Here is a 22,700-nt window from a genome sequence, read left to right as displayed (position 1 = left end):
GGGACCTACTGGGTCATTTTTAAGCCTCTCTCCAGTTCAGACCTGAACTGAGGTCTGGGTGCCAGGAGTACCACTTTAATGCCAGTTTGTTGCCCTGGTGTCAATGTGCTACCAGGTCCCCTCCCACCTAGTGATGACATCCTGCGAAGTGTGGCCTCTGACTAGACCACGATGCACCATTATTTCCACTCCAAACTTGGCTGAACCCTTCTGGTGTGGCGCTTGGTAGCTGAACCCAGAGCAATGTCTACAGTTTGGCAACAGCTTCTCCCTCTTTTTCCGAGATGTCAGCAGGTCTGATAACACAAAACAGCCCCTTTCAGGTGTGACTACTATGTCCCTTTCAGGTGTGACTACCATTTGCCCTTCAAAGAGCCCTTTGAAGTTTGCCTTTTGGGATCCCACCCAAACTGGGCATTCTGCCAGAAGGCGATCACATCTCCACGGTCAGCAAATCCTTTGTGTGCCTTCCTAGAATAATTTTCACCTCTCTCCAGGAGATCAGAAGACTTTCTCGAGGACAACAACTTGTGTGCAATTGTAAATGGCTGCTAGAAACTCTCTAAAGTTGACATTTGTGCAAAAGTTACATTAAATTTGACTTTGAACAGCAAATCGGGTTTAATGCAAGGATTCATTTGATACCTAACAGTACCGTATTTTCTAGCCCCATCCAGAAGTTAGCTCTGCTGAGCTGTCAGCATGTAACTCAACACTCACCAATGGTGCTGCTAGCCTTTCCACAGTAAAAACGACAACGCTGAGTTTTTATTTTTCAGGGCCTGTAAAATAACTAAAATACCTGTCTGTCTTTTTAATATCATGCACCCTGCCTTCAGGGCTCAGTAAGCCTTCCTAAGACATGTCTTATAAGTATTAAAATGAAGGTTTGGGCTTTGGCATTGGTTTAAAGAGCAAATTCGATTTAGCATTGTAAACTGCCCTGCCAGCTGGCAATGGTGGGTTGGGAGTCATGCTTTGCTTTATCACACTTGTGGTGGCACAATAAGTGATGCAGTCCATGAGTGACACTTTAACTTACAGCCCCGGATAGCCCTAGTACCATTTACTAGGGACTTGTAAGTACGTTAATGTGTTCCACTAGTGTGTGAGCCAATAAGACATATAGCTTTTTAAGGGTCAGAGCATTGGCACTGAGGCCTGCTTGGCAGGTCTCAGTACACTACAGAGTAGACAAACCAGCAGCATCAGTCCAAAACTTGTGAGGGCGTGGTGATCATGCAAAAAGAGGGATTTCCTTAAAATCTGTATATTTATATATATAAAGGTCACCGACTTCTCAGCTGCATCCACGCCTAGAGACAAACACGAAGATGAACATGTCAGAACCCCACCATTAAAGCGAAGATGCATCGTGCTTGGAGACCCATTCAGCCTCCTTATTCTTTTGCTTTTCACTCTTTTGGATTTATGCATTAGAGGAATATAAATATTCCAGTTTTCTGTAATGATTAAACTGCGTCTGTGGAGTACAGGTGAACAAAGGCTACACTTAATGCTGTGCTGCAGTGGGGAGAAATGTGGAAAAGCTTTCACTGTTATAGTGGCTGCGGTACATGACCTGTTGGCAAAAAGGAAGACTTGCGGTTCACTTCTCTCCTGCACTGAATTTTTACTAATAAAGCAAGTGGCACGATGGAGTTAAGAATGGAGAAAAGAACACGAGAACATATGAAGGACCAACGTCATGAAGGTAAGAAGCATGAGATGTAACCTAACAAGCTGTATTTTGGGGAGAGCTACGATGGAGGAGGAACCACTGAGGCCAAGAAGAAACAAGAGCAACTAAACCTGTGAACTTTGAAGTCAATTATGTAAATTTGAATACACAAATGATAAAAAAGCCTGCTTCATTTACCTTGGAGCATGGTGTCTTGGCAAAACTCACGGAATCGCATGTTAGAGAAAAGTAAACTTTCTTGAATGCAGAGGCCATCAGCGAGGCTTTTCCCTTTGTTTTATGAATTAACAAGTAGCCCTCTTTCACGGCGATGGTCTGTAGTTTAAGTGCCCGCTGGAGGTCCAATTCTGAAAAAAAGGATTGAAGTGTGTTAGATATTAGAAGCTGGCTGGAGCAAGTACCCGGGATGCAACGTAGGGGCATCTACTGGCCACGTTATCACCTCTACCTTGCATTTGTACTGGCTAAGGCTGGAAGGCTTGGCTCCTTCATGGTCTTAAGTTCCTCGCCATTGCTATTATATTGGCGGTAAGCATACTCCATTGCAACGCAGTATGCTTATTGCCAATATATAAACAAGTCCCTACGGGTTTTGCCTCTTCTAGCCTTTTTAAATCCAGTTAATACTACCAAGATTTTCCTGATAAAGTGTGTCTGTGGAAAATTGCAGCTGTGCAGTAGTTATTGCAAAACTGGGAATCTTGTTTTGGGCACAGTTTGCTTTTTGCGCCCAAACTGGGATTCCGATGGGACTCGAAATGGGGCCCAAATTTATGTTTTCCTTGCAAAAGATTATAGTCTGCAAATGTATTTGTTTGGCACAAAAGCGCGAAAATTATGACCCTTCTGGCAATTTATGTAGAACGTAACCAGGACCTCTTGGATTATATGGTTGGGTTGGCTAAATTGTGCAGCAAAGAAAAGCAAATTAAGGAACAATTATGCTGCTTCCCTTTCCACTGGAACAGCTCTGCAGAACAGCATAGTACATGTCATATTTATTAATTTATTATCTTGGTGATCACTAGGAAGAACTTTAGGGGAAAAAACTGGGACCTTTAGAAGTGATACCATGTATTGTTCATTCTTCTAAAACTTAGTGTCTTGTTGAAATACTTGAGTGGTGGCCGCTCCATTAGGGCGTCGGAGTGCCAACCCACTGCTTTCTCTCAGTGCCAGAAGCAAAAAAAAAATAGTATTAAAAATACCATTTCATTTTCTGCTTCTCGCGCTGCGAGAAAACAGACTGCGGGGTTTGCCTGGTTGGGGGCGGGCGGGAGGGTATGCCTGGTTGGGGGCAGGCGTGTGTATTGACCGTTTTTTTGGCTCTATTTCTGAGTGATGGTGACTTTAGCTTGCTACCATCCTAGATCCCTATTCTTAGCTTGTTTTGGTCCTTTTGAGGCCTCTTTTCATACCTAGAAGCATAAACTAGAGGATAGCTGCTTTATATGATGATAGATCCCTTATTTCTGACTCTAATCCATCTATTGCCTATTGGCTTTGACATAATTATGTGTCCTTTCATCATTCTCAGGCCTGAAGACCTATAGTAGAGGGTGGATCCTGTGGTTCTGACTTTATATTACCTATTGGTAGGGTTTGTGTATGCACTTTGATAGAGCTATGTGTCTATTTCATCCTTTTCGGGCCTACAAGGCCCAGAACCAGAGAGACTCCATTTTGCTTTCTGCCTCTGCAGACTGAGATGTTTGTAGGTCAAGTGTGATGTTTTAGTAATGAGGTGTTGTTCGCTCTTTGCAAACTAGAGAGAACCGGCCGGAGCTGAATCTTATCAAGAAATGTCCCTGGGGCTCAAGTCTCTAGACGAAACAAGCAGCTGATCACTGTGAGAGCGTCTGGAGCAGGGAGCCTGGTACATGGATTTGGTGGGAGGAGGCTACTGGCTGGAACTTTCCACTAGGGGAGAGTATTCCATATTAGCGAAGTGCAGAGAGGCAGAGTGTTCAGATGGTTTTTGGAGCTGAAGAAAGCAGTCAGAAGCAGTTACTTGTCATAAGGAGTTGTGATCAGAGGGAGTTGGTCAGGATGAGATGCAGTCTGGAGAAGATGCAGTCAGAATAAGTTGCTTTGCAGTTGGAGTAAGATGTTTTGGAGACAGAATGAAGTTACATCATGAGAGATCAGTTGGAGCATGCATTTAACAGCTGGAGTTTGGAGTGATACCTTTTGGAAGAGACTGAAGTTATATCGTGGATTAGTCTGTGGGAGCAGCTGGAGTGAGTTGGACATTGGAGCTGGAACAATCAGACAGAGTGAAGAAGCTAGTGGAGCAGATGGTGATCAGAGCGGTAGAAACTATATTATTAGACTGAAGTTGGAAGGTGAAGACAGTTCGTGGGAGAGAGGAATCTAGTGCAGAGTGATCGGCGCAGATGTGTGTCCAAGAGTGCAGGGGAGAATCTGAGATGAGCCAAGACACAGACGAGAGAGGAATCCAGATGACAGCTAGAACAAGACTTCATAATAATCAGGTGATATCTGTCCTGTTATATTAGTGCCTATATATATATATATATATATTCACAGAAAAAACCATAGGTTATAGACCATATATAGTTAGGAATTTGCATTTACAAAACCTTGAAAATTCACTGAAAAAACCATAGGTTATAGACCATATATAGTTAGGGATTAGCATTTAAAAAACCTTATTTTACTCGCACAAAACCATTGAAATTCCATATATAGTTAGATGCACTAACTATATATCGCGGACCCGCAATCCACTGCTAATGATGTCACATATTACATCATTCATGACATGGTCAGTGACATCACTGATGACATCACTGATGACATCTCAAATGACATCACTGATGACATCACTGATGACAACACCCAGTGACTGTATGTTTCTGTAAAGTTAAAATATGTCTTACATATTGAAGAATGAGTGGATGTATAAGTGTCTGGATGAAGGATTTAGTAGGTGCATGACTGACTGTATGAGAGAATGATTAAATGTGTCTCACTGAGTGCATGGGTTAGTGATTAAAGTGTCTTAATTTGGCAATCATTATTTATGTTCTTCTGTAAACTGCTGCATGTTTAAATCAGTAGCTATATCATTAACTATATGGGTTATTGAATGGTTGCCCAAGTATTTGTATGGGAGACTGAGTATGTGTGTGGGTGGCTGGGAGGTGTATAACTCTGTGCATAGATGTGTGAGCAGTTGATTCCCTAGGTGTATGGGTTCAAAAGTGCATGTAGAAACAACTGTATGGACAGTTGACTGTGTGCATGAGTATATTGGTGAGTGAATGGATATCTCAGTTCTACATGTTAAAGTAAGTACATATGTAAAACACACTCCATGTGAGAGTTGACATATATAAATAACTGAACATAAGAGCCAGTGAATGTGAGAGTGGCTGTATGAATCATTGTGAACTTGTATCAAGGATTGTATAAGAGAGTAAATATGTGTTAGTATATGTTTGAATAAGTAAGGTGTGTATAACTGTATAGTTGAGGAAATGGAGGTGGGATTGATTCTTTGCATGACTGACTAGGTGTGTGGGTAACTCCATGGATGTGTGACAGTCTGTGAGTGCCTGTTTACACTGAGTGTATCTAAGGTTATATTAGAGTCTGAAGATGTATTATCACATAAATGATATCATCAGTGATGTAATCAGTAATGTCAAATGAGATGTCGGTGATGTCATCAGTGATGTCATTTGAGATGTCATCAGTGATGTCATCAGTGATGTCATTTGAGATGTCATCAGTGATGTCATCAGTGATGTCACTGACCATGTCATGAATGATGTAATATGTGACATCATTAGCAGTGGATTGCGGGTCCGCGATATATAGTTAGTGCATCTAACTATATATGGAATTTCAATGGTTTTGTGCGAGTAAAATAAGGTTTTTTAAATGCTAATCCCTAACTATATATGGTCTATAACCTATGGTTTTTTCAGTGAATTTTCAAGGTTTTGTAAATGCAAATTCCTAACTATATATGGTCTATAACCTATGGTTTTTTCTGTGAATTTCATTGGTTTTTTAAAAGCTAATATCTATAGCTGTAAAATATATTCTTTATTAAGTGACGTATCACGTAGCCCGTGAGACGCCTCATGATGCATCGCATAACCGTGACGTATTGTCTCTGCAGCGCAAACCAAACCCAAAACGTAAGCGCGCCAGAACACGCTTAAAGATATATATATATTTTTTTAACCTTAATTAGACAAAATCCACACGTGCACATATCATAAACGTTCAAAAAACACAATATGTCGGACTCCCGTTACGCTGCCGGTTAGCTGCCCGGTTAACGTACCAGGAAGCACCTTTACCGCGAAAAATCGCAATTTTTTTTTTCACCCCCCAGGGAACTTTAATAGCCCCCTCATCAATCCTAGGGGTTCAGGAGGGGTTTGCCTTACCCCTTTCATTCATTTCCACCTTTTTTTTTTTCCACCTCTTGTCTCTCGATCCCACAGAGAGACAAGATGGCGGCCACTCCAGACTGTTTACAATGATAACAGCCAATCAGCTTCTCCTCAGACTCCCGTTACACTGCCGGTTAGCTGCCCGGTTCGCGTACCAAGACGCGTCTCTCCGGCGAAAAAAACGGAATTATTTTTTTTTTTTTTTGGGCCCAGCGTGGCTCTATAATATCCCCTCATCAATCCTAGGGGGTCAGAAGGGGTCTACCTTGCCCCTTTCCTTCATTTCCCCCTTTGTTTTGGCCTCCTCTTGTCTCTCGATCCTACCGAGAGACAAGATGGCGGCCGCTCCGGACTGTTTACAATGTTGACAGCCAATCAGCTACTCGTCAGACTCCCGTTACACTGCCAGTTAGCTTCCCGGTTAGCTGCCCGGTTCGCGTACCAAGACGCGTCTCTACGGCGAAAAAATCTGATTTTTTTTTTTTTTTTTTGGGCCCAGCGTGACTCTATAATATCCCCTCATCAATCCTAGGGGATCAGAAGGGGTCTACCTTGCCCCCTTTCCTTCATTTCCCCCTTTGTTTTGGCCTCCTCTTGTCTCTCGATCCTACCGAGAAACAAGATGGCGGCCGCGCCGGACTGTTTAGAATGTTGACAGACACCGGAGAGCCAATCAGCTTCGCTTCGCAAAGTTCCGATACGCGAAAAGTAAGCGGACCGGAGCGCAGCCCGGAGCGCTGTTACAGATATATATCTTGTTTTAAACGTTAATTTCTCAAAATTAACTGAAGCACATATATTGAGACCTAGCAAAGGCACATCGGGCTAACAGTCCCTACAATTTTGCCAAGTTTCGTGGAAATCCATTCAGCCGTTCGGGCTAAAAGTGAGTCCAACCGCCCTATGGAAATTAACATGGGACAAACGCGTTTTGGGACCCCCCTTTTTTCTCGGCCCCCCCTTGACGAACCCCCCCCAAATTTCCAGGAGCTGCTCAGAAACAAAATGTGCCATTTTCCTGAAAATTTCAGCCAATTCCGTCCACAAACGCCAAAGTTATTAGACATAGAATTTTCAGAAATCCCATAGGGAAAAAATCCTAACTATATATACCTACTGGCTATCGCCAGTAGGTTATATATATATATATATATATAACCTACTGGCTATCGCCAGTAGGTTATATATATATATATATATATATATATATATATATATATATATATATATATATATATATATATATATATATATATATATATATATATATATATATATATATATATATATATATATATATATATATTAATCCTTTTCTTTATTTCCTAGGCTATATTCCCTACTGTATTGTTGCACTGATTAATCCCTTTTCTTTCAGCGGTGTGCAGTCCTGTTATAATTCATCATTCAGCTATATGTGGATGTGTTAGTAATAAAGCTTTCTTGTTTTCATCCTAATAAAGAGACCCCGCAGATCTGTGTATTCCTTAGATGTACCTATTTCCCTTTACTTTTCAGGCTATGTGTAGATTGCTAGTTATTGTGATGTTATAATTTGCTATTGTGTAATAAAGGGACCCCAGTTCTTAGTGAACAGCTGTGCAAGTGGTATTTCTTCATGAGACTAACCTTTCTTATAGTCAGATGCTGTTATGTGGACGGATGTGTTCCCCGTCCGGGTAAGTGATAACTGAGCAAGGGAGCAGGGAGCGCCTAAATCGGAGAACAACCCTTGCATGTTGTAATTTGGCCATTCTTGTGTGAGAGGATTGAACTGTCTATCTATCACATAAAATATGATATTGTATTCCCAGTAGATATTAGACATATAGAGAAACTTCCCAACAGAAAGAGAGAGAGTTGAAGGTATCAATAGGACAGTGATCGCCGTTGTGTAGCAGCGTTACTGAGAGCACCAGGGGGATACGGTGTATATCGTCACCTGATTGTGGCGGCAGCGTGAGCACCAGGAGGATACGGTGTGTATACCCACAGGATTGTGGCTTGAGAGAGCACCGGGAGGATACGGTGTGTATACCCACAGGATTGTGGCTTGCGTGAGCACTGATTGAGGTCAGTGTGTAATGGTAGATGCATTAGAACTGCTCTAGACCATGAGGAAGAGAGTAGCATAGTCTGGGCCAGATTGCCGTGAGACTATAAGGTGAGGTCATAGGATGTGACATGGAATTCCTTAGTAATCAGTGAGTATTCCTAGTAATCCTATAGATTTAGTGGTGTTTTTGATGATATGAGCTTGTATATTGCTAATTCCCCATCCACAGGAAGGTACCTAGGTACTGTGGTAAGTAGGCTCAGGGGAGGGAGATGGTTACGTTTCGGCTGGATTGGTGGTGTCTTGGTGAGCTGGTGATATCTGGTCTGAAAATCCGGTCGTTACAGAGTGTCGGGTAGGAGTGGCTTTCAGCACCTTGAGTGCCTTTACTGCTTCGTCGGCCCTGGGGGCCGGCCAAAGCAGTCATGCGCACTCTACATTTCCTCTATGTAGGCTGCATGTAGCCTATATAGAGAAAATGGCGTCCCTACAGGCGCCCAGCTGGACGACGGCCCGGACTCACCACCAATCATAATACTGCCGATGCAGGGTTGTGATTAGTTACAGGAGGGAGGGAGCATGCCTCTTCCTGTTGAGGAGCAGCAAAGGCAGCGTGCGGACCCGACCCAGGAGCAGAGGCTGCACGGACCCGGTCAGGTACGTTTTAATTGTTTTTTTATTTTAACGTCCTCTCCCTCCAACCCCCACCCACGAGGGAAACCAGTGTAAAACCCAGCGCGAACCTCCCTGTATTGCGAGACGCGACAGCACACGAGAAGCTGTTGTGTTAAATCATTTCTCAGAAGTAAACTGATCTGAGAAATTCCCGTTTTCATCTCACACTGTTCCCACAGTTCTGACTCTGCCCTCTTGCAGCTTTGCACTGTGTTTAACCTGTCACATTTACTGTTGTCGTGCAGCCTGCCCACGGCTGATCCGTGCTGGCATCAACAGTGCAGGGCATGCTGGTTTCGGACAGGCTTTGCAACTCAATGATCACATCCTGACCCTTCCATCTACCTTCCTGCGCCTGCCCTTTCTACGCTCGTGATTCATGCAGGATGGCTGGATAATATGTGAAGGCCAGAAAATTCAAAGCATAAGTATGTTCTTGGAAATACATTTTTATGCTACATATGCTCTGATGACGATTGCAATCTTAATCCCAGTATTTCGCATGCTAATTTGCTAAACGGCATCTGCACTCCATAAGCACTAACTCTAGAGATAACAGCACCCCGGCCCGGAGGTATTCAGCCATGCAATATTGCGAGAACATGGATGAGTTTTAAAATTAAATGTAAATTGTGCTACTACTATACCGTAATGTGCATAATTTACAGTAATTGTCCTCATTGTGAAATATAGAGAACAAATTTGCAATTGCGAAGTCTTTGCTGCTAAATGTTGAAATATGACAACAACCAGAGAGCGTGTTTACAGATAAGAAGAAGTGACCGAACATGGTCTTTGACATTAAATATTGGTTAAAATAACTTTGTTCTTTATAAAGTACTTGAAACTGCTATGCGCTGTTCTGTTTTTACAAACAGTTGCCATTTTTTCATTGTATTTCAATCCATAGCTACAGTGGGTTATCTTCCCTCTGCTTAGCTCAGGCAGGCAACATCTCATTCTCATCCCTGTCGATACAGAGGAAGTTTAAAGTATTTGAGGGCTCATCTATTTGCTCAGAGAGGTGCTAAACCTCATTGGCCTCAGTCTCAGGACGGCTGGCCTGGGCCCACCTGCACCGCTCTGTCCTCCTGGAACCTCAAAACAGTGAATACATTTGCATGGGGCATGCTGTGAGGTGGACAGAGAGGGAGATGGGCGCATGGGCTGCCCTGACAAGCCTAGCTGCTGTCCAATTAATTGCTAGTTAGCCTAAAACACTAACGGGAACCTTCCATGCTATCGCAGCACACATTAAAAGTAAACAAGCATTGGCATAGCCAATAGATCTCGCTTCTAGGACCTTATAAATATTTAGTTATGCAGCACAATATCCTTGGTGCAACAAAATCAACTGTTGCTTGGCTAAACACTTATAAGGTCCCAAAGGCGAGACCTATTGGCTATGCCAATGCTTGTTGTCTGTGTTTTCGAACCACTCCAACTATTAGCTTCTGCTTACCTGGGGGAAGAGTTGGGTGTTTCCGACACAATTTCTTTGTTTAGCTATTGCACTGCAGCGAGGCGCCTTTCTGGTTTGAGCCCGTGCAGCTCTGTGTGGTGTGTGTCCTGGAAGTCTTTGGTTCATGGATGCCGCAATCCATAGAGTTACACGCCATGAGGTTTTTGTCACCTGCATCGTCTCTTGAGGCATGGAAGATTGATTAGGGCTTAATAATTTAGTAGCGCTTGCCAGATTTTTTTCCTTTAGTTAAAGTTCTTTACATACATGCATTTGTTTGTTGAACAGCCCATGTAAACTTATTCCTGTTTCTTCCCAAAGATTTACTTCTAGTTTTAGGCTATAAAAAGGAGACCAGAGCACACCAGTTGCAACTCAAGTATGTTGAAATTACGCTTGTTTGCCTTTTGCTTTAACGTTGGACTCGCTTTGTTTCCTTCCATTGTGCTTCACTTCTTGTCACATCTCTTGGTTACATGTGACTAATCTGGAGTCAGAGGTTGCTTCAAAAAGTGGTGGGCCCTTTCTTCGCCTCATGAAGAGGCTTGAGTCGTCACCTATGAGACCTACCCTTGACACCACCCTCTATACTGCTTCTGCCACTCACCCATTCACTTGCACTCCACACTGATGTCTGTCATCCGTGTCTCGCTTTCTGTTAGACTCCCAGAGAAACCGAGGACACATGGAGCTGGTTCACGATGGAACAAAGGACCTGCATGATGATTGGATCAACGTTGCTGTGGAACAAATACTGCATCTCTACTTCTAAAGAGGTGTGGTGGCAGCAAGAGCCTCCAGGCTACAGTCATGGCCTGTGGTGTCACAGTGGAGGAGGTCTTTCTTTCACTAAAGTGCACCACTCTCCCCTCTGATGCGTATTGCCGCTGTGCCCCAACCCTCCCAGAGACGCTGCAGAGTGAGTGCCGCAGAGGAGCAAAGCCATCGCCCGCTTGCTACTCCACAAGCTTTACATTTGATTCCGATGACTTCACAGCTTGTTAGCATCACGATTTTTTGTTCTCGTCTAGGACAGTTTTTGTTGTCTGTAGGCAAAAAGCCTATTGTGGACCACAGTGCTTTATTTTATTTTATTTATTTTGAAGGTTTTATATAGTGCTAGCTCCACCCAAGGGTATCAGAGCGCTTTACATAACAGGGAAAATACACAGTAAAGCAGCAACACAAGTTCCATATTTGGTTAGATACAAGTTAGAGGAACCATTTAGAGTGCATAGTGTGAGGAGTACAGGTCATATATGCAGAATGACAATTACAAGAAACAAAAATGTCAAAATATATAGCTATTTTACAGTCTGCAAGGAGGACTCAGAAAGGCAGCAAAGCGATGCAGGAAACAAATATACAGAGAGGAGAGCAGGGGGCTACATTCCCCAATATTTAGTGAGGGAGTGTAATTTAAGGTTTCTTTTAAAGAGAGTAATTCTGGATGTGCTTTATAACATACAAACTGCAATCCTGCTCTATGCACAGCATGCTCCCTGGCCACCATTTAGTTGCCTTTTGATGAGCTTTCTGCTATTGCTTCCAGACATATGACACAACAATGAACATATGCCTAGAACAAGCCAGACCTATCTGCTTTGTGCGCCCTTGTTAAAAGGTTGATATAGATGAGTAACAATAATGCTTTTGTTGTCAATAATTAGAAATGGAAATTACAAATGTTACTTATGTGACCATCAATGTGTATGCACAGGACAGAGGCCATCGATTGGATGAGCACACAATCTGAACACAGTTTCGGCCCACTGGCTCACACTGCCTTCAGCCTCCACTCCAGAGCTCTCAATTGTGCCCCATTATAGACATTATCCCACAACCGGAACTAATCCGGACATCGAGATGTGACTTACATGTGCCGTACAAGTATTGAAAATTCAACTGCTTAGCCCCTTAATGGTGAGACCTATAGGCTTCGCCAATACCTATTAAAGTCAAAATTAAATCGCAATAAAAAAATTGCACTAAAGTAAAGAGAGTTAACAAATGTTACATTCGAAGACCTTACTTACTTAAAATATGCAGTGTGTATACAGAGATATATTGCTAAAACTTTTGGCAAAGCCAATGGGGTAAAGATGCGAGACCTGCTAGCATGGTCAATGCTTGTTTCTTTTTTGCACTTCGTGGTCTCTAGGCTGATTGTGTTCTGGCTGTGGGTGTGTTGAGATCCACCCGTGGTGGCTAGTTTGTTAGCCAGATAGGCATGGATGTGAATTGTGCATGATGCAAAGCAACACAAGAATTGTGGTATCTTCCCAGGTATCTGAGCACTGACACCAGACCCGGGCTGGATTCCAATTTACAGTCTACTACTATTAGATTTGTTTTTTGCGAGACTACGTACCAAAATGCAAGAAAAAGAGAAGCATGAACATGGCACAATTTACCACACAAGAGGAAATCGGTACTGGCGATGAGTGTCAGACAGGGTCGGTCGTGAGGGATAACGTTCTAAACTTTTCTTTCAGACGTATTCACATTGTGCAAATATTTTGTTATTCCCTGTGCATGCTAGCCCAATTGCAGAGTATATAATCTGATGAGCTCCAAGATTGTTCAATTGGTTAATGAATGAAAAGTATTGTTAACATTTAGGCTTTTCCGTCTATAAAATAAACCTAAACTCATACTACAAAATCACACATTATTTAGTAAGATTCCTTACAAACTTATGTAAACAAGATATAAACAAAGCTTTAAGAGAAAATATGCGAAAAGAGAACCAGCATGAAACGTCACGAAATTATCAGCAGATTTTCTTGCAGACTTTAGGCAACAATGCGACTGCTATAGCTTTCTTGCTAGGCTCCACATTACTCAACAAGGATTGAACTCATAAATAGTTCTAACTAAAAAGGCACCACAATAGAAAGTCTTGCCGAACGTCTTTTCAAGGACTAGAACTGACAAGCAACTTTTTGGTGCAGCCTTTTCCTACGGTTCTTTCAACCAGAGCACGGCAGTTACGCACAGCGCGTCCTCGTTCCCTAGGGTGTGGCACAAGTATAAAAGAGAGCCACACCCAGGACAACGTGCTCAGTATTCTTCGTGCGTTCATCACAGGCAGCATTCCGGTTTGTTCCCGAAATCTAGGAAAAGACAGCAAAGGTAATTCCAGGAAGTCAAAGGAACAAAGGCTTTTTGGCAGAGGTAATGAACAATCGAAGAGGAAAACTTCAGAATCAGGGTAAGCCTATAAGCCTCTTTGAATGTTATCGAGCACTACAAGACGTTTAGACTGAACTTGTGATTTAAACAGGATTGTTTTGTTTTTCTGATCCTTGTGAACAATCGGAGCATATCAGGAGATATGTAAATAAAAATACTAACTTCTGGATTAAGGGAACATTAAGACTCAATGAAAATAACGAGATAAGACAAAAAGCAAAGAGAAACAATACTCATTGAAGACCTGTAAAAAGTTGCATGGCTGGTCCAGCAGTTCATAAATAAGAAACCATTTTTATTACTGTGGGAAAGAACAAAAATGGTACGTAAATAACTCACAGATGGTTTTAAAGGTTATTTAAACTACACTATGACATGTGACTATTGGGCAAGGTTTAATTATTTTGCCTATCTGTTTTGTAGTAATCCACATTTACCAGCTGTAGAATAAACAGTAGGGATTGACAGATTAATAATATTATACATGTCAATTAAACTAGCAAATCTAGAAGGGTAGTCATTGAGTTTAACATATTTTGAATATCTCTTTCAGATCTCCTTCCCCGCTGCTCCCTCCCACCTTCCTTTCCCCCCACCTGGCCACTCTAATACTCTGTGTCAACACGACATTCCAGAGTTGGAGCTGCCTGGAGGTGGACCCTTCTGTCATCGAACAAGCTCTGAGGAATCGACGCCCTGACAGAAAACTGAGCCCACGGAGTTAATTCCTCCCGGATTGTTTAATTTAGAATGGCCTCCCTGATGATATCCTAAAGGTGTTAGGCAGGGCTCGAGTCGGGGTACCACGCGGGTGGACGGCGTCCCCCCACTTATTTTACCGGGGGGACGCCATCCCCCCTGCCAAACAGCTGGAGCTCACTCTTTGGCCTCTCTGCGGTTAGCACTGTTAACACATTCCTGTTTCCCTGCCTTGGGAGAAGCCCCGCTTGCGCGGACCCATCGGCTGGCTGTGATGTATGTACTATTGTGTTTGGAACAGGCCCCTGTGTAGTCTGTCAGAGGCGGTGGCCCTGCTTCTTGCCTGCGAAAACGCGGCGGCCCTGTTATAATCAGGCTCAGCGGGAGCGCGCCGGCCAGATGCGAACGCCGAAGCCACAGAGGTATTAGCTAAAAAAAATTAGGCAGCGCTTTACATGCCAGTCTTCCGGATTTCATTTAAAAGCCACGGCAGCGAGAGCCAGTCATACTTTGCCACGAAGGTAGAGCCCGAGAAGTGACAGCAAGTTCTGTGTGATTTATTTCTGCATTAAAGCGTGCATATCCAGCTGAACCGGGGCACGGGAACCTTGCATCTTTCACATGGGCACGGTCGCCTCGTCCCTGTCCCCATTATGTGGCATCTAAGGGTGAGCGAGGGGAGGTAATGAGCCCGATGTTGCAAGCAACCTTTCGTGACGTCACTTCCTGTCGTGACGTCACTTCCTGTGACAGCGTCCCCCCACTTCTTTTTCTAGGACTTGAGCCCTGGTGTTAGGTCAGGTGCAGCAGGAGTTAGTAGACTCCAAAGCTCACATGGCAGCTCTAGCAGAGAGTGTGACTCAATTACAATTACGGTTAGACAAAAAGAAAAGGCTGAGCGAAATCAGTCTGATGTTACGATAGGGAGATTTCCAAGTGTTACACAGACTCTGGGACAAAGAGCAGCTGGTATGAGCTCTAATCCGACATCTATATCAGTCACCGTTCCTACCCTGGCACCTTAAGCTTTCCCAGAAAGATTCTTTGGGGATCCTACCAAAATCCAAGTGTTTTTAATCCAAGTGGAACTCCATTTTACCTGTAAATCCACAGCTTTTCCAGACCCTCAGTCTCGAATTGCGTTTCTTATCTCATCTAATTGGTGATGCAGCTTAATGGGCTGTTCCTCTGGTTCGAGAATACAACCCTGTTTTGTATAATTGGAAAGCCTTTGTCAGAGAGTTCGAGAGAGTATCTGATCGACGGGGCAGCAACCTCTTCTGGAGACCGAGAACTTCTAGTGCTGAGCCAAGGGAATTGTGATTTAGTTACGTATTTAACTAATTTCAACCGATTAGTATCAGACACACAATGGCCAGAAGAAAAAAGAGCCGCCAATATTATCATGGCTTACGAGATGAGTTGGAAGACATTTTAGCCCAAATAGATCCTCAACCTAAAGGTTGTACTGAGTTCATCAACCTGACTTTGCGCCTAGATCATAGACTTGCTGAGAGAAAAGGACGTCGAACCACGTTTCACTTTGAAAAAAGTAGACCTGTCCTTAGCATACCACCTCAAGATAATCACGGAGAACGCATGGAAATAGGTTCCCTTCATCCATCACTCACAAAAGATGAAAAAGAGGCACGTAGAAAGAATTATCTGTGTTTATATTGTGTTAAAAAATGCCATTTTGTTAAAGACTGTCCAACCAAACCAAGAAACAAAACCTTTCAGCCATCAAACAAGACCATAAATTCTGTTGCTAACCCGACGGAAAACTAGACTGCTCAAAAGTAAAAGAAGGGGACCTTATGAGTGTTTGGCAAATCCCTTCCTTACGAACTTCCGCAAGCGAACAAGTAGCCCCTTTAACGATCAACATGATGTTGACAATAGCTCCAAAATTAAAAATACAAAATCAGAGATCTCCTAGATTCAGGAGCAACAGGGAACTTTGTGGACTCAACCTTAGTAAATCACCTATCATTACCTTGTGACATTAAAAAAAAGCAAGAAATCGTCCAAACAGTCGATGGACGTGCCTTAACTTCAGGACCCATTACAAAACAAACCCAAGTCATGCAACTAGAATGTATCATTGCCAACCAACTTCATGTTGAACTCGTCTCTTTCAATCTAATTGATGCCCCACAATATGGATTTATATTGGGAATGCCTTGGTTGCAAACTCACAACCCTCGTATAGACTGGGTAAAAAGAGAGATTATAGAACTTTCAGACTGGTGTAAAAGGCATTGTGTAGTAGACATGTGTGAGCAACCAGAATCCAATTATTTTATCTCCACTGCTGAAGAAAAAGAAGAAATGCGTTACTTACCTGTAACTGCAGTTATCCAGTATTGGTATCTTTCATAGATTCACATGCCTGAATCATTCCCCGTCGTCGGGGGGGCGGTCCCCGGTACATAAAAAGAGTAATGTCATAAAGACATATACATAGTAATATGAGGCCTCTCATGAGTAACATTTGCATGTCATTTTGTAAAAAGGATCAAACTTTGGCCAAGAGCCAATCAGATATCACCACCCTCTAGAACCTTTCTGGAAGGAGCCCTAGTCCCTCAGATTTTCGTAAGCACAGTGCTAAGTAGCACCTACTGAGAGAACCAAGGTGAGCCCTTCCAGGGGAGGTAGGTGGGTTGCATGTGAATCTATGTAAGATACCAATACTGGATAACTGCAGTTACAGGTAAGTAACACATTTCTTATCCAGTATTATGGGTATCTTTCATAGATTCACATGCCTGAATCAGAGTAGCAAGCAATCACCAGCACATTTCGTATGGTACAACATGTAAAATCACTTGATATTAGAATACCAATTGTGAAATATATCAAGTACCAAAATACCATATAAAAGAGAAATGTGCTAGTAGACAGTAGGAAGGTGGGATGAAAGAGAGAAGGCTCACCTCTAGTGAAATAGATGATGGAGCACAGCTTGTCCTACTGCTGCATCTTTCATAAGTTCAGAATCCAAGCAGTAGTGCCTGGTGAACGTATGTGGTGTCTTCCATGTCGCCGCTCTGCATATGTCGATAATGGGCACTCCTGCAAAGAGCGCCATTGAAGTGGAGACAGCTCTGGTTGAATGAGCTCAAACTTTAGAATGCAGAGGATGACCTGCCTGTTGATGGCAGAAAGTAATGGCTGCAGAGATCCAACGAGAAATGCTCTGCTTAGTCAATGGAAGTCCCTTTCTGGGCCTGCTGAAGGCAACAAAAAGCTGGTTGCATTTAAGAAACTGTTCTGTTCGGTGGATGTAGAATTTCAAACAACGTTTGAGGTCTAAAGAGTGGAGAGACATCTCTGCTGTGGAAAGTGGATTTGGGAAGAAAGTTCGCAAGACGATAGGTTCATTCAGGTGAAAATTAGACGGAACCTTTGGGATGAATTTAGGGTTAGTCCGTAGAATAACTCTGTCCTGTTTGAACTGCAGGAAAGGATCCTGAATAGAGAAGGCTTGCAGCTCACTTACACGCCTTGCCGATGTGAGCGCTAGTAAGAGAGCGGTTTTCCAAGACAGGTATTTGATGTTGGCTCTGTGTATTGGCTCAAAGGGATGTTTCATCAGTTGAGCAAGCACAATGTTTAGCTGCCAGGTGGGAGGTAAAGCTCTCACCGGAGGCAATGTCATGAACAGGCCTTTTAGAAATTGCTTAACCAGTCTATTGGACCAGAGGGAAGTACCAGATGACAAACGCCTGAAGCGAGATATGGCCGCCAGGTGGACTTCAATAGAAGCATAGGCCAATCCTGAATGCGCCAAATGGAGCAGGTAAGGTAGAATTTTTGCAGGTGTTGATGAAAAGGGGTGTATCTTGTTTGCTTTACACCGGCGGTACTCATAGTACGGCCCGCGGGCCAATTGCAGCCCCCCCAGACCTTCCCTTGCGGCCCCTCAGGTACTCAACGCCATTACTGCTGTTGTAATTCCAGGTAGCCGCATTTGCCCAGAAGAGGTCAAAGGGGCATGCGCAGACAGTTAGTGTCTCGCATCCTCACATGTGGCCCCCGCCCTCATCTGCCACTGTGAGGTCTTAGGCTTGGGTCACGGCAGTTGAGGATTTTAAAAGAAGGCACGCAAATTGCTGCCTTTCTTAATCTACCCTTATTTATTACGAGTGGTTTTGCATATCTATTCATTTAAGTGAATGCGACAGTAGATGGCGCTGTTGTGACCAATTGTGAGTTAATCAGCTTAAATTTACTTTTTATGCGAGTTTGTTCTCCCCGAGTTAACAGACAGGGCTTTTAGTGGGCCAAGTGCTTCAAAGCAGGTGCTGAGACTGGTAGCTATGGGGGCTCCATTTCTGCCTTCAGGGTGGAAAGAAATATATATATATATATATTCATTGGGTAGCAGCACTACTGCTCAGAAAGCCTCTGTCAGTTCAAATGGACATGTTTTCTTTCATTCTTTCAGTGTCATTTCAGACCTCAAGCATTTTCAATATTATATTCAACAAAGCCATCGTTTTTGCTTATTTATCTTACTCAACTAACAACCTCTTGGGTCTCCATTTTCGCCCTTAAATAAATCTCAACTCAACAGCAGCTCAAAAACTATTGGCAAAGCCAAGAGTCCTGACTTGTTGCAGGTATTATGTTACTGGTTGTATCTCATATATCTGAATCCAATGACAAACAGCAACATACCAGTAGGGTGGCACACTATGATAAACAAAGATTTGTCTTTACATGTTTTTAAGCGAACCCCTTAATTTTATCGGTCATGGCCCTTTGAGAGAACCCCCAGGTTTTTCGTCCCACTAAAAGCCCTGTAACCAGGCAATCCATGTCAGCTATGTGTATATATCACTGTAGTTCGGTCTAAAAATCTATTTCAGGTTCTGTTGCGTGTCTGTTAATAGCAGAGAAATACTGCTATTTAAAGAGAGAAAGAGAGAGAGAGAGACTGACTGACTATGAGAGAGACTGACTAGGAGAGAGTCTGACTGAGAGGGAGTCTGACTGAGGGAGAGAGTCTGACTGAGGGAGAGAGTCTGACTGAGGGAGAGAGTCTGACTGAGGGAGAGAGTCTGACTGAGAGGGAGAGAGTCTGACTGAGGGAGAGAGACTGACTGAGGGAGAGAGACTGACTGAGGGAGAGAGACTGACTGAGGGAGAGAGACTGACTGACAGAGAGAGACTGACTGACTGACAGAGAGAGAGAGAGAGAGAGAGACTGACTGACAGAGAGAGAGACTGACTGTCAGAGAGAGAGACTGACTGACTGACAGAGAGAGAGACTGACTGACTGACAGACAGAGAGAGACTGACTGACTGACAGACAGAGAGAGACTGACTGACAGACAGAGAGAGACTGACAGAGAGAGACTGCCTGACTGACAGAGAGAGACTGACTGACAGACAGAGAGAGACGGACTGACAGACAGAGAGACTGACTGACATAGAGAGAGACTGACTGACATAGAGAGAGACTGACTGACATAGAGAGTGACTGACATAGAGAGTGACTGACATAGAGAGAGACTGACATAGAGACAGACTGACTGACAGACAGACTGACAGAGAGAAAGAGACTGACTGAGAGAGAAAGAGACTGACTGAGAAAGAAAAAGACTGACTGACAGAGAGAGCGACTGACTGACGGGGAGAGCGACTGACTGACAGAGAGAGCGACTGACTGACAGAGAGAGCGACTGACTGAGAGAGCGACTGACAGAGAGAGAGAGACTGACTGACATAGAGACGATGACTGACAGAGAGAGACGCTGACTGAGGGCCAGATGTATCAAGGCTTTTGCGACTCGCAAAGGCCGAAATTCGCAGAATTTCGGCCTTTGCGACTCGCAAACGGCCTTTTAGCATTTTTTCATATGTATGAAAAAAATCGCAATTTAAGGAATCGCAATAATTTGCTATTCCTTATTTTGCCATAGCATTTAAGTAATCGCACATTTTGCGATTCCTTAAATGATATGTATGTAACATTTTGAAATTGCGATTTTGTATTAAGAAATCGCAAATTACCACCAACTTGTAGTTGGTGGTAATTTGCGATTTCTTTTAAAAATGCCCTATTTGGCATTTGTACGGGTGGCATGTGAGGCACATACATGCCCATAGGGCATGTATGTGTGCCACATGCACACACATGTAAATTTCAGGGGTGCAGCAGGGTGTCTTTAAGACACCCCTGCACCCTTGAAATAATTCTCAAATTGCGATTAGCTAATTGCGAATTCGCAACTTGAGAATTATTGCACTATCATTCCTATGGGCCTCCTGGCCCATAGGAATGCATTGGAAATTATTCTTTATTTGCGAATTCGCAAAATGCGAATTCGCAAATAAAGAATAATAAGGAATTGCTAAAAAATAGCGAATTTGTACATACATTCCATTTTGCGAATTCTAAATAGCGATTCGCAAAAAATCGCTATTTAGAATTCGCAAATCGGAATCTTGATACATCTGGCCCTGAGAGAGAGAGACGCTGACAGAGAGACGCTGACTGAGAGAGAGACACTGACAGAGAGAAAGAGAGAGACACTGACAGAGAGAGACACTGACTGAGAGAGAGATTCTGATGGAATTGGGGTAAAAGTGTGTATGAAGCTATGCAATGCCTCTTAAGATTGCTATTGTCAGCATATAAGAATATATTGTCAAAATGTGCTCTTTGAGGCTTGACCGCGCTGCCCGAATTCAGCCCGATAGAAGCGAAGGTCTTTATGGGGGACTTGGAGGAGCGTAAAATTGCCAAAATATACCAAACCTTAGTGACACAATGCTCATCTGACCTACAGCCTCTAAGAGAGAGATGGGAGCGAGACGTGGGAGGACTGGAGGAGGAGGACTGGCGGGAGGCTCTGGAGTCCCCCAGGGGTGCAGCAATAGCAATCCGTCTACGGCTCATGCAATTCAAGTACTTGCACCGTACATACTACACCAGAGAGAGGTTGTGGAAGGCAGGGTTGATTGAGTCCCCGGCGTGCTTGCGATGCGGTCATGAGATGGGTACCCTGCTACATACAGTGGGGGAATGTGGTGGCCTGGCGCGGTTCTGGAAGGGTGTGTGGGATTGTTTGTCAGAGGTGCTGGGGTGGGAGCTCCCTCGCACGGCGAAATTAGGCCTGCTCCATGTGCTTGAAGGGGTAGGTGGGAATGTGTACAAGCGGCACTTGTTACTATTGGGACTCACGCTAGCAAAACGGGATGTGGCTCAGGCCTGGAAGGAACCTGGGGCCCCTAGGGTGGTCGGGTGGAAAAAAGGCCTGGACTTCTGCATGGGACTGGAGAGGCCGGTGTTCGAGGCCAGGGGCTGTCCCACAAAACATTATAAGATATGGAAGAGGTGGGCGGACTACAGGGGATTGTGGCTCGAGCCCCCGCCGCCGCCACGGAACGGGGAGGAACAGATGTAGGGGGCATATTGAGGTTTGATTCTTCTTCATGTTGGATTGTATGCTCTTTATGGCAGTGTTGGGAGACGGAGTGTTGCAGGACCGGGGGGGAGGGTGGCCGGGGGGTGGGGGGGGGGGGGGGGGGGGTACGGGACGGGCACTGTTTCATATAAATGTATCGCATAACATGATTCATGATTGTCGCCGCAGTCCCTCTGTTCGGAGCGCTGTGGATGTTTATCTCTGCGATTCAATAAAACCAGTTTTGAAAAAAAGAATGTGCTCTTTGTAGTTACATCTGCTTTTGAAATATAGATTTGTCACATTGTCTAATGTTTTGAAACCGGTTTGATTTTTTTGTACTCAAGCCCCGCCCCCCACTGACCCGGATCCCGCCCTTACTGGTGCGGCCCTCGGCCATAAACCACTCTGTAATTTTGGCCCCGACAGAAAGTTTGTGAGTACCCATGCTTTACACCATACAGAGAACCTTTTCCACTTTAGAGAATACGTCTTGTTGGTACTGTGGCCCGAGCCCGGGCTAAGACTGCCCTGCATTCTTGAGGAATGTCTAGGTTCTGAAACTCTCTGAACTCAGGAGCCAAGCCGACAACCTGAGAGATGCTGGATCCGGATGCTGGACTTGCCCCTGGTTCATTGTGAGGAGAGTCGGGTAAGGCTTGAATAGAATCTGCAGTTCCAGCGACAGGAGATGAAGTTCTGTGAACCAGTGCTGGCGTGGCCACGCTGGGGCTATCAAGATCAGGCCTTCAGTTTCCGAGGACCCTGGGAATTAGGGGAAATGGAGCAAATGCGTATGCAAAGACTTTGCACCATCTGATCGAAAATGCATTCCCTATTGATCCCTTCTGGGGATGCCAGCTTGCGTAATTTTGGCATTTTGTGTTGTGCTGTGTCGCAAACAGATCCAGATGAGGCTTGCCCCATCGGGCGAATACAGAGCTGAGAAGTTGTTGATCCAGCTCCCACTCGTGGCACACCGAGCGGTGTCTGCTCAGAGAGTCCGCCAGGACATTGTCCATCCCTGGTACGTACGCTGCCTGAAGGGAAATGTTGT

General features: G+C 44.0%; 1 protein-coding gene across 1 annotated transcript in view; it reads right to left on the bottom strand.

Annotated features, from left to right (window-relative positions):
* The window catches only part of LOC147729873 (ras GTPase-activating protein 4-like), a 625,955-nt gene that overhangs the window by 127,524 nt on the left and 475,731 nt on the right, over positions 1-22,700 (bottom strand). Inside the window, exon 16 of the mRNA XM_086954787.1 lies at positions 1,880-2,049. Coding sequence (XP_086810913.1) covers positions 1,880-2,049 — 170 coding nt within the window. The remainder of the gene's footprint in view (positions 1-1,879; positions 2,050-22,700) is intronic.

The sequence above is a fragment of the Lissotriton vulgaris genome, chromosome 2_1 (genome assembly GCF_964263255.1).
Source record: "Lissotriton vulgaris chromosome 2_1, aLisVul1.2, whole genome shotgun sequence".
NCBI classification, from domain to species: domain Eukaryota; kingdom Metazoa; phylum Chordata; class Amphibia; order Caudata; family Salamandridae; genus Lissotriton; species Lissotriton vulgaris.
The sequence above is the reverse complement of the archived record's forward strand: the minus strand, read 5'-3'. Positions and strand labels throughout refer to the sequence as shown.